General features: G+C 45.2%; 1 protein-coding gene across 3 annotated transcripts in view; it reads left to right on the top strand.

Annotated features, from left to right (window-relative positions):
- PRKAG3 (protein kinase AMP-activated non-catalytic subunit gamma 3) overlaps nt 1-19,273 on the top strand; it is a 56,155-nt gene that overhangs the window by 23,792 nt on the left and 13,090 nt on the right. For all 3 annotated transcript variants that reach the window (XR_004539603.1, XM_033946243.1, XM_033946244.1), the window contains 3 exons: nt 11,824-11,950; nt 15,841-16,006; nt 18,375-18,412. Coding sequence is in view for 2 of the 3 variants with exons in the window: in XM_033946243.1 (XP_033802134.1) it covers nt 11,824-11,950; nt 15,841-16,006; nt 18,375-18,412 (331 nt within the window). In the remaining variant the exon portion in view is untranslated. The remainder of the gene's footprint in view (nt 1-11,823; nt 11,951-15,840; nt 16,007-18,374; nt 18,413-19,273) is intronic.

Below are 19,273 nucleotides of genomic sequence, written 5' to 3'. Positions count from 1 at the left end.
CCCAGATCACCTCTTCCTCTCAAAACATTGACACGCTGCCACCACCACCACTAGGAACACCTCACCGGGTAGGCCAGCAATGTTATAAACTTTATAAAACACATTATTATATTTTCTTATAAAGCACATATTTTAACTGAACTCTCTGACATCCTCAGCCTTGCCATTCACAAAAATAGAAGGAAGAAAAGTTCCCATTTCCTGCTGTCTCATGTCCCCGGCCTATACAATATTTTTCTTCTGCAGAGTGCAGACCCTTCAAAAATCTGACCAAATCCTCATTTCACTTGCATTATAAAGTACTGAGGATGCCATCTCTCCCCAATCCCAGGTCCTAAAGTCTAAGACAGTAGCGCAAACTAATGCTGCCAGATTCAGGAAAAAAAATTTCGATTCGATTCAGCCTATTGAATTGGTTTATCGATTCGATTTTCCTGCCCAATTGGGTGTTTTTTCAATTGGGTTTATTTTATAGCTTTTTCACCCCCCCTTTGGCTTCTCCTAACCACACTGGTGCTGTGGTGTAAATAAAATAAAGAAACAAAAAGGACTTTTCCTCTATCTTTTAAATCCTAGCTCACGTTTGCAGTCTAACACCAGCTCTGGCAGGATACACATTTCAAATCTGACATATTGTAATCACAAAACAGAAAATAAAATTAGTTTTTCTACCTTTTTGTTGTCTGGTTATTTTTCAAATCTTGTTGGTCCAAGGCTCTGGTTGTATTCTGATAACTTGCTTGCCAGGGTCTCCTTCTTTCTTCTTTCTCTGTGCTAACCATCCATCTGCCATCTCTGTCCTCCCCTTCCGTTTCCCTTCCCTCCCCTGAATGTCTGGCATCTTTCCTTTTTTTGTCTCCCTCCACAGATCCACCTTTTCTTAACTATCCTTTCATCCAGCAGCTCTCCCTCCTTCCCCACCACCCCAGGGTCCACCATCTCTCCCTTTCTTTTCCCAACTACCCTCCTAATCAGTATCTCTATCCCCCCCTCCACACCATCCCTTGTGTCCAACTTCTCTCCCTTTCTGTTCCTTCCCTCCCTAAAACCCATGTCCATCACCTCTCTCTCTCTCCTCTATTTTCAGACCCATTATTTCTTCCCACCCAAAGTCAGGCATATGCACGTCTCTTTAAACCCCTCCCCCTTCCCTCCGTGTTCTTCTACACCAGGGTCCCCCCTCCCCTGAAGGCCTGTCCCCCCCTTAAAGGTCTGCATCCCACCCCTGAAGGCCTGTCCCCCCTTTGAAGGCCTGCCTGCCTGTTCCCCTTGAAGGCCTGCACCCCCCCGAAGGCCTGCACCCCCCCCCCGAAGGCCTGCACCCCCCCGAAGGCCTGAATCCCCCCGAAGGCCTACACCCCCTCAAAGTCCTGTCCCCCTTTGAAGGCCTGCCTGCCTGTTCCCCTCGAAGGCCTGCCCCCCCTGAAGGCCTGCCCCCCCTTGAAGGCCTGCCTGTTCCCCTTGAAGGCCTGTCCCCCGAAGGCCTTTCCCTCCCCGAAGGCCTGCACCCCCCAAAGGCCTACACCCCCCTTGAAGGCCTGCACCCCCTCAAAGGCCTACACCCCCCTCGAAGGCCTGTCCCCCCCTTGAAGGTCTGCCTGCCTGTAACCCCCTTGAAGGCCTGTGCCCTCCCTTGAAGGCCTGTCCCCCCCCCAGAAGACCTGCACCCCCCCCTGAAGGCCTGCCTGTCCCTCTTGAAGCCTGTCCCCCTGAAGGCCTGTCTCCCCCCCTCCACAAGGTCTGCCTGCCCGCTCCACCCTGAAGGACCGCTCGGCTCCACCACCACCAACACGAAGCACTGCTTATTCCCCCGGCCTCCCCGCTTTATTTCCCTGGGGAAACAGCCTGCAGCAAGATCGCGCAATGCCAGCGATCTTTGCTTGCTTCGGCTGTTTCCTCTGCCGCAGTCCCGCCCCTCCTCTGACATCAGAGGAGGGGCGGGACCATGGTGGAGGAAACAGCCGAAGCAGGCAAAGATCGCTGGCATTGCGATCTTGCTGCAGGCTGTTTCCAGACGTGACACCCGGCGCAGGGGGGGAGGGAACCGGATCGGAACGGGAGCACCCCCTCTGGGCTTGGCACCCGGGGTGGACCGCCCCCCACGCCTCCCCTTTGGTACGCCACTGTATGTTGCTACTATTTGGGTTTCTGCCAGATACTTGTGACCAGGATTGGCCACTGCTAAAAGCAGGAAACTGGGCTGGATGGACCATTGGTCGGACTCAATATGGCCATTCTTAAGTTCATCGTCAGTACCAGCATCGAGAAAGACATGATAGTCTGGACAGATCAAACCAAACGAAGAGGACAGTCAGTCTCCATCAGGTGCAAACCATCCCAAAACTCCTCTGCTCTAACATTTTGATTTTAAGATTAAAGCTGACAACTGCAGAGGCCAAGGTGGCATCAGAGACGGACACATAAGTACATTAGATAGATTGTGAGCCCACCGGTATAGACAGGGAAAACTGCTTGAGTACCTGAATAAACTCATGTAAACCGTTCTGAACTCCCCTGGGAGAACGGTAGAGAAAAATGAATGAATAAATACTCTCTCCCAGTCGGGTGCAAACACGATGCTTTTACCTTCTTTTTTCAAGTTTTCAAGTTTCAAGTTTTATTTATATTTGATTAATCGCTTAATTAAATTATTTCTAAGCGAGTTACAGTTTGTAAATAAACATGATATTAAAACAGTAAATCACATAAAATATTGAAAATTTAACAATTTATACATAAAAAAAAAAAGAGGATAAAACATGTTAATAATATATAAAATTACGAATTATGTATTATGAGGTACAAAGAACATAAAATTACAGAAATTTTAACTTAATTATATACTAAAATAAGAATTCAATGATATAATGGATCTTGACATTTAAAAAGAGCACATGATTAATTTTAAATGTTAAAAGCGTCTTTAAATAAAAAGCATTTTAGATTCTTTTTGAAATCGTTTAAGTTATTTATTTCTCTTAAGTGTAAAGGTAAAGAGTTCCAGAGTTGAGGTGCTACTACAGAAAACATATCCTGACGACGGGTTCCAATGATTTTTAAAGAAGGAATAGTTAGAAGTTTGTGGTTGTTTGAACGCAAAGAACGTGAGGAATTATAGGGGATAAGTAATTTGTTTATGAATTGGGGTTCATTGGTGTCTAAGGTTTTGAAAGTTAACAATAGAATTTTATAGGTAATCCGATGATTAATAGGGAGCCAGTGTGATTTAATTAAGAAAGGAGTGGTTTCCTGATTTTTCTTAGGGGAAACGAAAAGGTGCTCTGTGAACTGGACCTCCAGCATCTGTGGCACCCCAGTATCTCATTCAGACCACTAGACTGGGATAATAATAATAACTTTATTTTTTGTATACCGCATTACCATGGAAGTTCTATGCGGTTAACAGATGAAGAGACTGTACATTACAGCAAAGTTACACTTTTTTTTTTTTTTGGCATAGCTACATTTACAGTGAAGTTATTTTTCAGGTCGGTTACTATTGCAGAGAAGTTACATTTGTTGTAAGTTGTATATATATAGTGGAGTTCATACAGTAGTGTTACATACGGCGGTGCTATATACTGCGGAGTTCAATAAAGCAGAGCAGAGGCATTTAGTAAGAGAGGTAACGAAGAAGGGGTGATAAGTTGAATAGGGTGATCCATTTTGTTAAACCATTTGGTGGCTGACAGGAAAGGAGGAGTCGAGAGTCTGAGGTAAGTCAAGGTCCAAGGAGGAGGCAAGGAAGAGGGGGGGGGGGGGGGGAGAAGTTAGAGGAATTTATCAAAAAGGTAGGTTTTGATTGACTTCCTGAACATTTGGTAGGGAGGGGGGGGGAATTGGAGATGAGTGCTGTGAGGCATTTGTTCCATTTGCCCGCTTGGAATGCAAGGGATCTGTCGAGAAATTTCTTGTAGAGGCAGCCTTTCAGGGAAGGAAAGGAGAACAGGTAGGTGTTTCATGTACGAGAGGGGCCAGCAATTTCAAGGTGCTCGGATAGGTAGATTGGAGAAGAGCCTGCTAGGGTTTTGAAGCAGAGGCAGGCGAATTTGAAGATGATCCTTGCCTCCACCGGCAGCCAGTGGAGTTTAGTGTAATAGGGGCTAACGTGGTCGATGGTATGGGATCTGCAAAAGAGCTGCAGCCAGCTACACCGGATCTCACGGTGGATCTTAATGGAGGTCGGGTTTCATTGAGCCTAGAACACAGACAAGTTGGGTGACCACAGAGTGGGATAGAGGGAGTGCACTAGATGTAGTGTATTTAGATTTTAGCAAAACATCTCATAAATAAACTAAGTGCCCTCAGGATGGGCCCCAAAGTGACAGGCTAGGTGAAGAACTGGTTGAGTGGAAGTCGACAGAGGGTAGGGATCAATGGCGATCACTCTGAGGAAAGGGATATTACCAGTAGTGTGATTCAAGGTTTGGTTCCTGGGCTTGTTCTTTTTAACATTTTTGTAAGCAATATTGCTGAAGGGCTGTCAGATAAGATTTGCCTCTTTGTGGATGATACCAAGAACTGAAATATAGACACCCCCCGATGGTGTAGATCAGTGTTCTTCAACCACCGGTCCACAGAAATTTCCTGCCGGTCCACAGGGCCAGCATATGCATCAGGCCCAAAACAGTGTTCTTCAACCGCCGGTACACGGTGCGATCAATGCGGCGTTATCTTCGAGCCAGCTCCCTCTTCCTAACTGATTCAGTGCACAAAGCCACGGGCAGTGGCTCCTACGGGCATCCTGCGCCTGAACCGGAAGCCTTCTTTCTGACGTTGCAATGTCAGAGGGAAGGCTTCTAGATGAGACACGGGATGTGCAAGGTGCAATTAGTAATATAAGGGGGCGGGGTCTGGGGTGGAGATTGGGTAGAGATGGGTGGGGTCTGGCCCATGACTTAGCCCAGTGTTCTTCAACCACTGGTCCACGGACCGATGCCTGTCCACAGAATAATTATTTTATTTCTGCCGGTCCATAGGTGTAAAAAGATTGAAAAATACTGGTGTAGATAACATGAGGAAGGACCTAGCAAAGCTTGAGGAATGGTCCGAAATTTAGCAGCTAAGACATAATGCTAAGAAATGCAAGGTCGTACATTTGAGTTGCAAAAATTCGAGGGAACGGTGCAGTTTAGGGGATGAAGAACTTTTATAAATGAAAGAGGAACAGGCCTTGGGTGTGATGGTATGTGGTGATCTTAAGGTGGCCAAACAGGTTGAAAAGTTGATGGCAGAAGCTAGAAGGAAGCTAGGGTGCTTAAGCAGAGTTATGGCCAGTAGGAAAAAGGAGGTATTGATGCCCCTAAATAAGACTCTGGTGAACATTGACGGGGAAGTGACGTCAGCTCACAGGATGGCTGCTTGAACAGAGAGCTCCGTGGAGGCACGGGAGAAATATTAAAATTACAGCGTTCTGACCGAAGGAGATATATTCTGTATGCTATTGTGGTGCAACAGCGGAGATGGAGACACGTAAAAAGCTGGACAAATTTCGATTCCCTTTGCCTGAAGGGGAAAAATCGACAACCGCGGGCAGTAGCGGACTGCCGGGGTGTAATAAAAAAAAAATGGCGCCGGCGCACGTGGAATCGGACGAGGAAGAGATTACCATCGAGAGCGCACCAGTCGAAGCGATCACCCCCCAAGTATTGCAAGAGTGGTTTCGAGATCTTAAGAAGGAAATGGTGGGTGTTCGCCAGGATTTAAAAGCTGCAATGACGGAACTGCGGTCTGAGGTGGCCGAGTTGGGAGGTCGGGTGGGAGACACGGAAGATCGCGTTTCAGAGATGACACAAGACCTAATGAATATGCGAGCTGAACTGAATCAAATACCATCCTCCGTCCAGATGTTGCAATCTCAGGTGGAGGATTTGGAAAATAGATCACGCAGATGCAACTTGCGTTTTAAGGGCATTCCAGAGCTGGAGGAGTATAAGGATGGGGCTGCAGTGGTGAAAAAGATCTGTGCTGATTTACTCACTGAAGCACATGGCTCCCTGCCTGATCCAATAGTGCTTGTGAGGGCACACCGCAGTTTGGGTCCTGCACGAAACACAGGGCCTAAGGACATTATTGCTTGCTTCCAGGACTTTGGGATTAAAGAAAGCATTCTACAAATAGCGAGGCGCAAGCAGGAATACCGCTGGAATAATATCTCGGTGGGCATCTTTCAAGACTTAGCCTGGTCCACTCTGCAAAAACGTCGGAACTTTCAACAGATAACACAATTGCTGCGAGCTGAGGGCCATCGCTACCGCTGGTTATTTCCCTTTGGAGTATGGATAACGATTGATGGCAAATCCAAACGTGTTGGTGATGTGGATGAGGCGTGGGCAGCCCTGAAGGAAATGGGGTGCAAAAATGTTCCTGAGGTTCCAGTGCCTGTATCTAAGAAGGCGGAGAAGCGTCCTACTGGAGTTTGGTCCACTGTTGGACGTGCGGGGAAGCGGCATTTAAAGGATCAGACCTGATGGATTGAGGAGATTATTACCCATTTGTTCTTTGCTTCCTCCCCGTATTTCCCTAGGACGTTTGGTCCTAGTTAAGGGGAGTCTGGCATTTGCCAGGGGTTCTTTAGATTGATTTTTGAAATGACTAATTTGATTCTGCATATTCAGAAAGAGGTTATGTATAGAATTTTGTATGAGTTTTCCATGACAAGAATTATTGTCTGTGGAATCATTATTATTTTACTTATACTGTTACGAAGGTTGTTCCCTGTAATGGGCATGTGTGGTTGTTGGGGTACGGATGAGTGACGCTAGTATAAAAGGGCTCAGTTGCCTTCTGTGGGGGGGAGACCTTACTTCTTCTCCTTGGCTGCCCAGATCTTGGGCATGTCAGGGTCATATAGACAGCAGGGGGGGAGGGAGGGGGGGAGTGGGGGTAGGGGGGGTGGGGGTAGGGGGGGTCACTTGAGGAATGATAGTTCTCTTGTCCTAGGCTCGTGGAATGTTAATGGATTAAATAACCCTGGAAAGCGTAGTATAGTTTTTCGTGAACTGCATAGGCTGAAGTGGGATATATGCTTGCTGCAAGAAACTCACTTAAGATCAAGGGACGAGCGGTTGCTGCACACTCAACATTATGATCAAGTGTGGACTCATAGGGCTCGAGGCACACAGAGGGTGGGGGGTCTAGCTGTTTTGGTTCGTAAGGGGATAGGGCTGGAGGTGGATGAGGTTTTCAAAGATAGGGAGGGACGCTGTTTAGCTATACGGGGTAAGATACAGGATAAAATGACTACTATTATTAATATATATGGGCCTAACACTGATCAATCACGTTATTATGCTGGTCTCACAGATGATTTGACTGCTTTCGCAAAGGGAGCGATTTTTTGTGGAGGGGATTTTAATGTGTGCCCAGACCTATCATTGGATCACTCCAAAGGGGGACGAGTGGTTCTCCGACGTCATAGTAAGGCCTTGATTAGGTTTATGCATCTATTGGGATTGGTGGATTGTTGGAGATTACTACATGGTACTCAGAAGACTTATTCTCATTTCTCTAATGCTACTCAGACTTACACGAGAATAGATGGTATTTGGGTACATAGAAATCTTTGGGGCGGGATTCAAGAGGCAGAGATTGGTAACATTCAGATCTCCGATCACGCTCCTGTCTGGGTGGTATGCAAGGGGCTTAGGATACAATCAGGCAACAGGTTTTGGCGTTTAAATGAATCACTTTTAGGGGACCCTATTGTATTACAAGAAGTGCAGGATTCTATTGTAGACTATCTATATATAAATGACAATGGGGAAGTAAGGGATGGGACACTTTGGGATGCACTGAAAGCTGTTATTCGGGGTATTTTTGTTAAATGGGGGGCCCGTAAAAAACGGGACAAAGCTAAACGCTCTTTGGGATTGAGGGAGCAATTGGTGGATTTAGAAAAACAACATCAATTGGATCCTAGGCCTAGGGTGTATGAGGCCTTGAGTAAAGTTCGATTGGAATTACACCAAATGCAACTGGAGGATTTAGCTTTTAGGAAGACACAATTGAAACAGGCTATGTTTGAGAATGGAAATCGGTCTAGTGCTATGCTTGCCCGCTATTTGCGAGCTCGAAGGATGTCTGCTACTATTCAGAGTATTCGTGGACCTGATGGAGTTCGATATAGGACTGATAAGGATATCCATAACCAGTTTATTACATTTTTTGCAGAGTTGTATCGTGGGGACAACTTGAGTGAGGGATCTAAGATCTCAGATTTCCTAAATACGGTCCCTTTGCCAAAGCTCTCGGATTTGGAACAAGAGAGGTTGGATCTCCCCATAACGGAGGGGGAGGTGTCTGGGGTCATACGGGGGTTGAAAGGAGGGAAATCACCGGGATTAGATGGGCTATCGAATGTGTTCTATAAGACCTTTAGAGAGCAGATTGTTTCCTTGTTGGTGAGGGTTGGTAATGGAGTGCGAGATGGGGGCTCTTTGCCATCTACTATGGGAGAAGCAGGGATCACAGTATTGTTGAAACCGGGAAGGGACCCAGAGCAGTGTGGAGCATATCGTCCCATCTCATTGTTAAATGTTGATGCTAAAATTTTGGCGAAGGTGTTGGCATTGAGATTGGGACGAGTGTTACCGGGACTTGTCCATGTTGATCAGGCTGGATTTATCCAGAAGCGTCAAGTGGGAGACAATATACGTAGAACTTTACATTTGATCTGGGAGGCACAGCAACAACATAGTAAAATGGTCCTATTATCCATAGACGCTGAAAAGGCCTTTGATCAGGTCAATTGGAACTTTTTGTGGGCAGTAATGGAACGGATGGGAATTGGGGGAATGTATGAAAAATGGATAAGGAATTTTTATTTGACACCGAGGGCTTGTATTAAAATTAATGGGCTTTATACAGATTTCTTCTCTATTACACGAGGGACCCGACAGGGTTGTCCACTCTCCCCTTTACTGTTTGCTTTGTATTTAGAACCTTTGGCTTGTTATATACGGGATTTGGGGGCAGTTAGAGGAATTCATATAGGAGATCGGGAACATAAATTGGCGCTATTTGCAGATGATATTCTTTTTTATGTGACGGATCCGGAGACTACTCTTACTGGGTTGATGGAGGTATTTGGGATATTCAGAGGTCTATCAGGTTTTACGATCAACATGGACAAGTCCGAATTTTTGAATATTTCTTTGGAGGAGGAGGAGGCGCAGAGGTTGGCAGCCATCTTTCCGGTGAGGCGGGTACTGGGGCATCTTAAGTATCTTGGTATTTTGATTCCATCTGATTTATCGTGCCTTTATGATCTCAATTACTCTAGGATAGTGCGTTTCGTGCGGAGAGACTTGCAAGTTTGGAAGGGTTTGTGGTTGTCCTGGTGGGGGCGTATAGCTGTTGTCAAAATGAATATCTTACCCCGTCTATTATTTTTATTCCAAACGCTGCCCATAGCGGTGCCGAGGGGACTTTTGAAGCTATTGCATAAGGAATTTCGATATTTTATTTGGCAAGGGAAACATCCCAGGTTGAGTCAACAAGTACTTTGGTCTGCTAGGGAAGATGGGGGACGGGCAGTACCCAATTTGCACTGGTACTACGAGGCTGCACAACTCCGTTTTATTTTGGATTGGAAGATCGCAGTGTTTAAACCTGGGGTTCAAATAGAACAAAGCTATGTTCCGCACTGTACACTGAATAATTGGCTGTGGATCTCTTCCTCGCTGCCGGAACGATTGCAGGGGCAAGGGAACCCGTTCTTTTGTCATTTAGTACGGATGTGGGGTTCTTTATTTCAAAGGGAAAAGAGTGGTAAGGGAGTCTCTACGTTGGCTCCTATTAAGGGGGAACCGCGGTTTGTGGCAGGATTGGAAAGGGGGGCATTTCGGAGGTGGGAATCTATGGGGATTCTTACATTTCGAGATGTCCTAGTTGGGGGATGCTTACCTACTTTTGATGCATTGGTGAATAAGAAGCCTGGGTTAAGAGGCGAATTTTTTGCATACATGCAATTGAGACATTTTATGATCTCGGAAAGTTGGGATAAAGGGAATCCCCAGGGAACTGAATCTTTGGAAAACTTATGGCTATTGTTGAGTAGAGTGCCGAGACCGATCTCCATTCTTTATAAGTTCTTGCGTGGTAGAGTGGTGATTTCCTTTCCTTTTAAACAACAGTGGGAACGGGACCTCCGGCTGCATCTTTCTGCAGATGATTGGTCACGTATTTGTTTGGAGGTACAGAAAGCATCTCATTGTATATTGGTCCAAGAAAATGCTTATAAAATTTTAACACGCTGGTACTTCACACCTGCACGGTTACATATTATGTACCCTCAAGTTTCAGACTCTTGCTGGAGATGCGGTAAGAGCCCTGGATCTTTTATGCATATTTGGTGGGACTGTGGGGTGATTCAGAAATTTTGGGTTATTGTTACACGATCTTTGACATTGTGGACTCAGGATACATTGCAACTTTCACCTCAAGTTTGTCTGTTAGGGCTACATAATGTTAGAGAAGTTCCTTGGCAGACAAAATTGGTCAGAATGGGGTTGGCGGCGGCCAAATGTTTAATAGCATTATATTGGAAGAAGTTAGCTGCTCCACCAGAAGAGGAATGGGTAGAGAAATTGCGAAAACTTGCACAGATGGAATGTATAGCTGCTAAGCATTATGGTTATTATGACTTACAGAGGCGAACTTGGGACAAAATATTTCAACACATTTAATTATTTACTCAAGTGGGGTGGGAGGGTGGGATAGAGGGTGAAGGGTAGTGTGGTTCATTGGGAGTCTTTTTGAAGGAACAACGAAAGGACTTCCTCATGGTGTTTATTAGATGGGGGATAATATTGATTATACTTGGTTTACTTTAAGTAGGGTGGTGGGATTGAGATATATTTATGTTTGGGAGTTTTTCTCCTTGTTTTTCCCCTTTTTTTTTTTTTATATGCTCTGTTGAAAGATTGTAACATTACGAATTGGTTTACAAATGGAGTTTGTATTGTTTATCATTATTATAAAACTCTAATAAAAATTGATTAAAACAAAAAAAAATAAATAAGACTCTGGTGAGACCTCATTTAGAATATTGTGTACAATTCTGGAGGCTGCACCTTCAAAAAGATATAAAAAGGATGGAGTTGGTCCAGAGGCTACTAAAATGGTTGGTGGTCTTTATCAAAAAGCGTTTGAAGAACGACTTAAAAATCTTAATAAGTATAATTTGGAAGAGAGACGGAAAAGGGGAGATATGATAGAGGCGTTTAAATACCTATGTGGCATAAATGTGCATGAGGTGAGTCTCTTTCAGTTAAAAGGAAACTCTAGAATGAGGGGGACATAAGATGAAGGTGAAAGGGGATAGATTTAGAAGTAACCTCAGAAAATGTGTACAATAAACCATAGAGAGCCAGTGTGGCCCATCCAGCACAGGCAAAATCAGATCTGTCATCTTAAAACCCAACAAGATTCTCACCGCCATGTTTTAAGTGTGCTGTAGTCCAAACAGGTGTTTTAACATGAAACCCCATAAAGAGAGTTTCTCAATAGGTTGAGAATAAAGTTCAACCTGTAGAGAGAGGATGTGCAATTCATAGGGACTTTTATACCCCCTTCTCAATTAAAGTTACGTATGTTGTTTTTCTTTGAAAATTGGTTATCAAGTCTTTTCCGACAAGAAGAGGCACTGAAGATGTCAAATCCACCCGAGTGGTCAGAATTCCTTTATTAGCAAAAGACCAAAAGTCAAAGTCCCACAAATTTGCAGATAGGTAACCTACTGAAAATGATGACCTTGGCGATGACTGGTGGGTACAGAAGTTTGTCCTCCAGTTTAATTGACCCTCACCCTCTCTTTTCCAGTCTCTTTGATGCTGTGTATTCCTTGATCAAGAATAAGATTCATCGGCTTCCTGTGATGGATCCAGTTTCAGGCAATGTCCTACATATCCTCACCCACAAACGACTCCTAAAATTCCTGCATATCTTTGTAAGTATCTGTCATCATTCGCTTCTTTGTTAGAGTAACACCCACTTCACCCTTCATTCGCACCCATTAATTTTAATGTCTCCCCATCTCATCCCCCTCCATAGACTTCAAAGAGATCAATGACCTTGTTAAATGCTTCCTGCATCATTGATATTAATTACATTATATACATGACTATGGGCCTGATTCACCGACCTGCCTGATTGGGCCCAATCCGGGCAGGTCTGATGAATTCAGCAAACTAAAATATGCAGATGGGGGCGATCGGAGGAACACCCCCATCTGCCGGCACAGATCACTTTTCTGCGATCCCCATGTATGCGCGTTGGAGCCGCGATCTTTTTATTTATTTTTTTAACTTTAACTTTTATTAGTAGTTTTTAACCCTGCGAGTCCGTGGTTTTAACCCGCTTTAAACCCACGGGTTAAAACCACGGGCTCGCAGAGAGGGGGAGGGCAGGAGAGATTCAGGGAATGAAGGCAGGAGAAAACCGGGGCAGCAATGCGGCGAGCAGGCAGGCAGGAGTTTCAGGGAAGGGCAGGAGAGATTAGGGGAAGAAGGGCAGGAAAAAAACGGGGTGGCGATGCGGCGATTCAGGGTGAGCAGGCAGGAGAGGGTAGCGAGCAGGATAGAGAGCAGGGCTTCCAGAGTCGGAAAGATGTTTTCAATTGGTCACCAACAGTCGCTTCTTCAGCTGATCGGCCAGCCCAGTCAGATGTGAAATTTTGTGTTGTGAATCGCGTCCCTGCCTACTTTGCAAGCGTTTCACCTCATTTGCAAGCACGGATTCGAAGCGAATCACAGGAGAGGTTAGTGATTGGGACCCGAGGGAAATTTGATCGCAAAACAATCGGTACATGATCGGTTTGCTTTGTTAATCTAGCCCTATAAGTAGATCTCATATATAAGTCAAGGGCAATTTTGGGGCTAAACATGGCCAAAATTGGTGTGACCCATCGCTCTGAGGAAAGGGATGTTACCAGTGGTGTGCCTTAAGGTTCATTTCTTGGGCCTGTTCTTTTTAACATTTTTGCAAACAATATTGCTGAAGGGCTGTTGAGTAAGATTTGCCTCTTTGCGGATGATACTAAAATCTGCAATAGAGTACACATCCCTGATGGTGTGACTATCATGAAGAAAGACCTAGTAAAGCTTGAAGAATGGTCTGAAATTTAACAGTTAAGATTTAATGCTAAGAAGTGCAAGGTCATGCTTTTGGGCTGCAAAAACCCGAGGGAACGGTACAGTTTAGGGGGTGAAGAACTTATGTGCACGACAGAAGAGCGGGACTTGGGTGGGATTGTATGTGAGGATCTTAAGGTGGCCAAACAGGTTGAAAAGGTGACGGCGAAAGCTAGAAGGATGCTAGGGTGCTTAGGAAGAGGTATGGACAGTAGGAAAAAGGAGGTATTGATGCCCCTGTATAAGACTTTGATGAGACATCGTTTAGAATATTGTGTACAATCCTGGAGACCGCACCTTAAAAAAGATATAACAAGGATGGAGTCAGTCAAGATAAAGGCTACTAAAATGGTATGTGGTCTTTGTGATAAGGCGTCTGGGGACAGTCTTAAAGATCTCAATCTGTATACTTTGGAGGAAAGGCGGGAGAGGGGAGATATGATAGAGACGTTTAAATACCTATGTGGCGTAAATGCGTATGAGTTGAGTTTCTTTCAATTGAAAGGAAGCTCTGGAATGGGAGGGCATAGGATGAAGTTACAAGGTGATAGGCTCAGGAGTAATCTAAGGAAATACTTTTTTACAGAAAGGTTGGTAGATGCATGGAACAGTCTCTCAGTACAGGTGGTGGACACACAGACTATGTCTGAATTCAAGAAAGAGAGGATGGTGGATTCTGTGAATGGGCAGACTGGATGGGCCATTTGGCCTTTATCTGCCATCTCTGCATACTTGTATATAATATAACCCAAGTTCTGTCCCTCTAACCCGTAACGGTCTTGCAACATCTCAGAATGAAAAAGGTTACCATCATTATCCACCAATTGGGCCAATATGGTGAGACTGTTAGCTTCCCATTTCTGAAAGACAGATGGCATTTGGCCCACTTCAAATAGTTTATTACATTGGCAAAAGAGCCTGACTCTGCCTTTTCACCTAGATTTGAAGTCAGCTGAAAAAATGAGCTGGCAAAGGTGTCCACCCTGTTTTAAAGGAAGGAGGAAATATATTTCCTTGAAGCACTGGGGCTACTTTCACAGCTCTTAGAAATCTTCTAGACCATCATGTAGGCCAAGGAAGGGGACACTCTCGTACTCAGAAATGCTACGATCACTGCTGCCCAATATTCCCTCTTTTGGAGACACTTCCTTTCAGGGTGAAAGAATTTACATTGTCTCTCTAGATTAGGCCTACAGATCTCCCCCCTCTCCACTCCTAACCTTTTCACAGATCCTCATTAGATCAGCAGAGTACAAGGGAAGGGTGATGAGATGTGGATGTTTGGGAATGTAATGGAAAAACATAATGATCCTTCTTCCAGCAGTGGCCAATCTGAGTTACAAATAAATACCTGGCAGAAACCCATTCCAGGTATTTATGTGGCTTCCCCATGTCTGTCTCAGTAGCAGACTATGGACTTTTCCTCCAGGAACTTGTCCAAATCTTTTTTAAATCCAGATAAGCTAACCACTGTTACCACATCCTCTGGCAATGAGTTCCAGAGCTTAATTATTCTTTGAATGAAAAAACATTTCCTATTTGTTTAAAAAGTATTTCCATGTAACTTCATTGAGTGCCCCCTAATCTTTGTACTTTTGAAAGAGAAAAAAAAGATTTACCTATTTTACACCACTTAGGATTTTGTAGACCACAATCAACCACCTCTCTTGCCTTTCCTCATAATTTTGGTTGCCCTTTTAATTTTTTCTAATTCTGCTATATATTTGAGATACGGCGACCAGAACTAAATGCAATACTCAAAATGATATCACACCACAGAGGCAGAGGATATAGGGAATGATGGTGAGGAGTAGAGGTTTGTGAATTTGTTGAGCAGAGGCAGAGTACACAGAAAGGGTGATGAGGTCTGGAGGTGTGGGAGTAGGTTTGTTTATTTGAAATTATTTTTGTGCTACAAATCTAAAATGGAACTCCTCTCGTATAAGGAAAGACTAAACGGTTAGGGCTCTTCAGCTTGGAAAAGAGACGGCTGAGGGGAGATAGGATTGAAGTCTACAAAATCCTGAGTGGAGTAGAACGGGTACAAGTGGATCGATTTTTCACTCCGCCAAAAATTACAAAGACTAGGGGTTACTCAATGAAGTTACAGGGAAATATTCTTAAAGAGGAGGAAATTATTTTTCACTCAGAGAATAGTTAAGCTCTGGAATGCGTTGCCAGAGGTTGTGGTAAGAGCGGATAGTGTAGCTGGTTTTAAGAAATGTTTGGACAAGTTCTTGGAGGAAAAGTCTAGAGTCTGTTATTGAGAAAGACATGGGGGAAGCCACTGCTTGCCCTGGATCAGTAGCATGGAATGTTGCTACTCTTTGGAGTTCTAGAATCTGGGATTCCGGAATCTTGCTATTCTGTCTGGAATGTTGCTATTCCTTGGGTTTTGGCTAGGTACTAGTGATATGGATTGGCCACTGGGCTTGATGGACCATTGGTCTGACCCAGTAAGGCTATTCTTATGTTCTTATATAGCACAATTGGGTAACCTCAGTCCATGTCAGGTTTCTAGAATTTCCTCAATATACATGAGGTCCATGTGTGGAAATTCTGAAATTCCAACTGAGTTGTGGCCCTCAAGGACCGAGGTTGCCCATCGCTGTGGTAGAGAGTATTTGAGGGGAAGGGGAGGGTTGGCAGCCTAGGACAAAGCCCCAAATGGACTACATCAGACTTATTGTTTTTCTCCCCTAATCAGGGTGCGATGCTTCCCAGACCTCATTTTCTCCAGAAAACAGTCCATCAGCTGGGCATTGGCACCTTCCGAGATGTGGCTTTGATCCAGGAGAACTCTTCTGTGTACACCGCCCTTGAAATCTTTGTGGACCGAAGAGTATCAGCACTGCCTGTGGTCAACGAGGCAGGTAGTATAGCATTACCCTCCCAATCTCCATCACTAAATACTTCTCTTACCCCGTCCATGATCTAACTGTGGCAGAAGCTTACTGAGCACCAGGAAGAGAAACCTTTAATCCTTATCTATTGGGAAAGGGGACTGCATGTCCTGTAGGCAATCAGCTGGTGCCAGTCCCTCTTTGGCTCTCTCGCCCTTTTCCTTGCTGGCACTCCCCACTGCCGGCACAGGGCCCATTTGAAGGGCCTTTGCGCATGCGCGGATGTCGATGTGATGATATCACAGTGACGTCATGCACTTCCACAGACACTAGGTTTAGAGTTCCACAGCCCGAGAAAGATTGCGAGACACTGTCCTAAAGCAACAAATCAAAAAAAGACAAATGTCCTTTTTTTACCTTTGTTGTCTCTGATTTCTGCTTTTCTTAGTTTCTATTCACTCTCTTCCTTCCATCCAATATCTGTCCTCTTTCACTGCACCTTCTCCACCTTCCATATGGCATCTGCCTTCTTTCTTTGTCCCTTCTATAAATTGTCTGTTCTATCCAGCTTGTGCCCCTTCTTTCTTCTTTTCACCTCTGTCTGTGTTTTTCTACCCTTTCTCTGTCTCCCCCCCTACTCTGGCATATCTCTCCTCTCCTTTCCTTCCCTTCATTCTTAACTCTACCCTACCCACTGATCTGGCATCTCTGTCTCCTTCCCTTCCATCTCTCCCTCCCTTCTTCCTCTCCCTTTAGGATTGGCATCTCTCTGCTCTCCTTTCCTCCCCCAGGTCTGGTATCTCAATCTTCCCTTCCATCTCTCTTTCTCTCTCTCTCTTTCCCACTCCACCCTATGGTCTGACATTGCTTTCTTTTTCCCTCACCTCCCCCCATGGTTGCATCTACTTCCCTTCCATATCTCTTCCCACTCCCCATGCACTGACATCTCTCTCCTCTCCATCCCTCCCCTCTCTCTGTGATCTGGTATCTCTCTCTCGCCACCCTTCTCTTCTCTTTTCTTCCCTACCTCTACCCCATGGTCTGGCATCTCTTTCTCCTCACTCCTCCCTTTTCTTTTCTGTCTCAGCCCCCCACCCCATGGTCTGGCATCCCTGTCTCCTTCTATCTCTTTCTCCTTTCACTCTCCATGCTCTGGCATCTCACTCCTCTTCTTCCCATAACTTCCCTCCCTCTCCGTGGTTTGGCATCTCTGTCTCCTTCCCTTCTATCTCTCTTTATTTCTCTGCTTCCCTTCCCCATGATCTGACATCTCTCCTCTCCCTTCCCTTCTTTGATGGTCCTTCTTTCTTCCTTCCTTCCTCCCTTCCAATTTGGCGGCTTTCTCCCTTCTCCTTTCTCCATCCCTCCCCTCCCTCCAACCTCTCTCTCTGCCGCTTGTAAGCTTTGGACTACTGGCAGTGTTAATGAGCTGAACACATTGCCTCTGGTACCCTGGAAATTATACCTCTGTTTCAACTTCCTGTCTCTGCAGAGGCAAAGCTTCCAGTCCCACAAAAGGCGGTATGTTCAGCTCATTAGCGCCTTTTGGCTGCAGCAAGAAGGGACTGGACTCTGGATTGGAGCTCCCCTGATGAGCTGCACCCGGGACGCACTGTCCCCCCTCCCCTTTGTATGCCACTTTAGTAGTCATGTGAGGTCCCATAAATATTGGGGGTGCTTGGGCACCCACAGAGCTGGCGCCTATGATGTAGATTACATGAATATTTGCAGTCTAGTGTTAGGTGTAAGGCTGGCATTTACATGTGTGAGTGTGCGTGCACACACACAGACACACATACCTGCTAGTATTGTAAACATTTACACACGTAACATGCACGTAAATGTTAGCACCTCGGTTAGAGGATAATTTTATACCAGGACGAGTAAGCCCCTGTTTAGCTGTTAGTTTTATAAAGACATATAGGTGCCTGTCTGTCTATAGAAAATAGTAACATAAGTGACCAAAATCACATCCTCCCTTGGAGGTGAGGACACTTTTATGTGCAAAAAGGCACACAGATGATCAAATTTAAAGAGCTGCACTTGTACGTGCAAATTTAGCTCATGCTCCAACCAAACTCCACCCCCTATTCAGACCCACAGACAAAGTACACACCATCATGTCAATGCACGCGCCTCGACACTGCTCAGTATTTTGTAAGAGCCCTTTAAGTGCATGTGTGAGGTGGAGAGGACACAGGCTGGCTGGGTGAGGAGGCAGCCCTGGAATGAGTGACACAAGGCTGGGTTGGGGGGGAAACTTGAGAAATGAGAGGGATGCTGGATGAGTTGAGAACAGGTTGTACCACAGAAGATTCTAGCTGCAACGTGAATGTGATACTTGGTTTGGAAATGGCAGTATATCTGACGCATGGACCTCCTGTATTCTCTTTTGTAGGGAAAGTGGTGGGCCTCTATTCCAGGTTTGATGTGATTGTAAGTATATCACAATTACCAAAGATTAGGAACCTAAGAATCACCAGAGTGGTCAGCTCAAAAGTCCATAAAGCCTAGCGTCCCGTTTCCAAGCACCCGACGGGATCCCAGAACATAGCAAGACTCCATGCACCTTTAACCTCGGGGATACGCAGTGGCTTTTCCCCAGGTCAGCTTCAATAATGGTTTATGGACTTTTCCTCCAGGAATTTCTACAAACCTTTTTGAAGCCTAGCTATGTTAACTGCTCTTACCACATCTTCCAGGAATGAGTTCCAGAGCTTGATTATACATTTTGCCACAAAATATTTTCTATTTCTTTTAAATGTATTACTAAGTAATTTCATAATATGTCCCTTACCCCCTCCTTTACAAAGCCACGCTAGCGTTTTTAGCCCCGGCTGAGGTGCTAACAGCTCAGACGCTCATAGGAATTCTACGAGCGTTGGAGCGTCGGAGTGGAGTGCGCTAAAAACGCTAGTACGGCTTTGTAAAAGAGGGGGTTAGTCTTTGTATTTTTTCCGGGAGAGGTGGTAGAGCAGAGTACGATTTTGGGTTTCAAAAAGGGGTTGGACATGTTCCTAAAGGAAAAGGGGATTGAGGGGTATAGCTAGAGGGGTACTATAAAGGATAAAATGTGGTGGTGGATCACTGGAACAAACTACCGGTGCAGGTGATCAAGGCCACTAGCGTGCTCGACTTTAAGAATAAATGGGACATCCACGTGGGATCTCTACGTGGGTCGAGCAGCACTGGGCAGACTTGATGGGCTATAGCCCTTTTCTGCCGTCATCTTTCTATGTTTCTAAGTGAAAGAACACTACAGGTCATGGACCTGGGGGGCCGCCACGGGTGCGGACT

The sequence above is a fragment of the Geotrypetes seraphini genome, chromosome 5 (genome assembly GCF_902459505.1).
Source record: "Geotrypetes seraphini chromosome 5, aGeoSer1.1, whole genome shotgun sequence".
NCBI lineage: Eukaryota > Metazoa > Chordata > Amphibia > Gymnophiona > Dermophiidae > Geotrypetes > Geotrypetes seraphini.
This window is presented reverse-complemented; position numbering and strand designations above follow the sequence as displayed.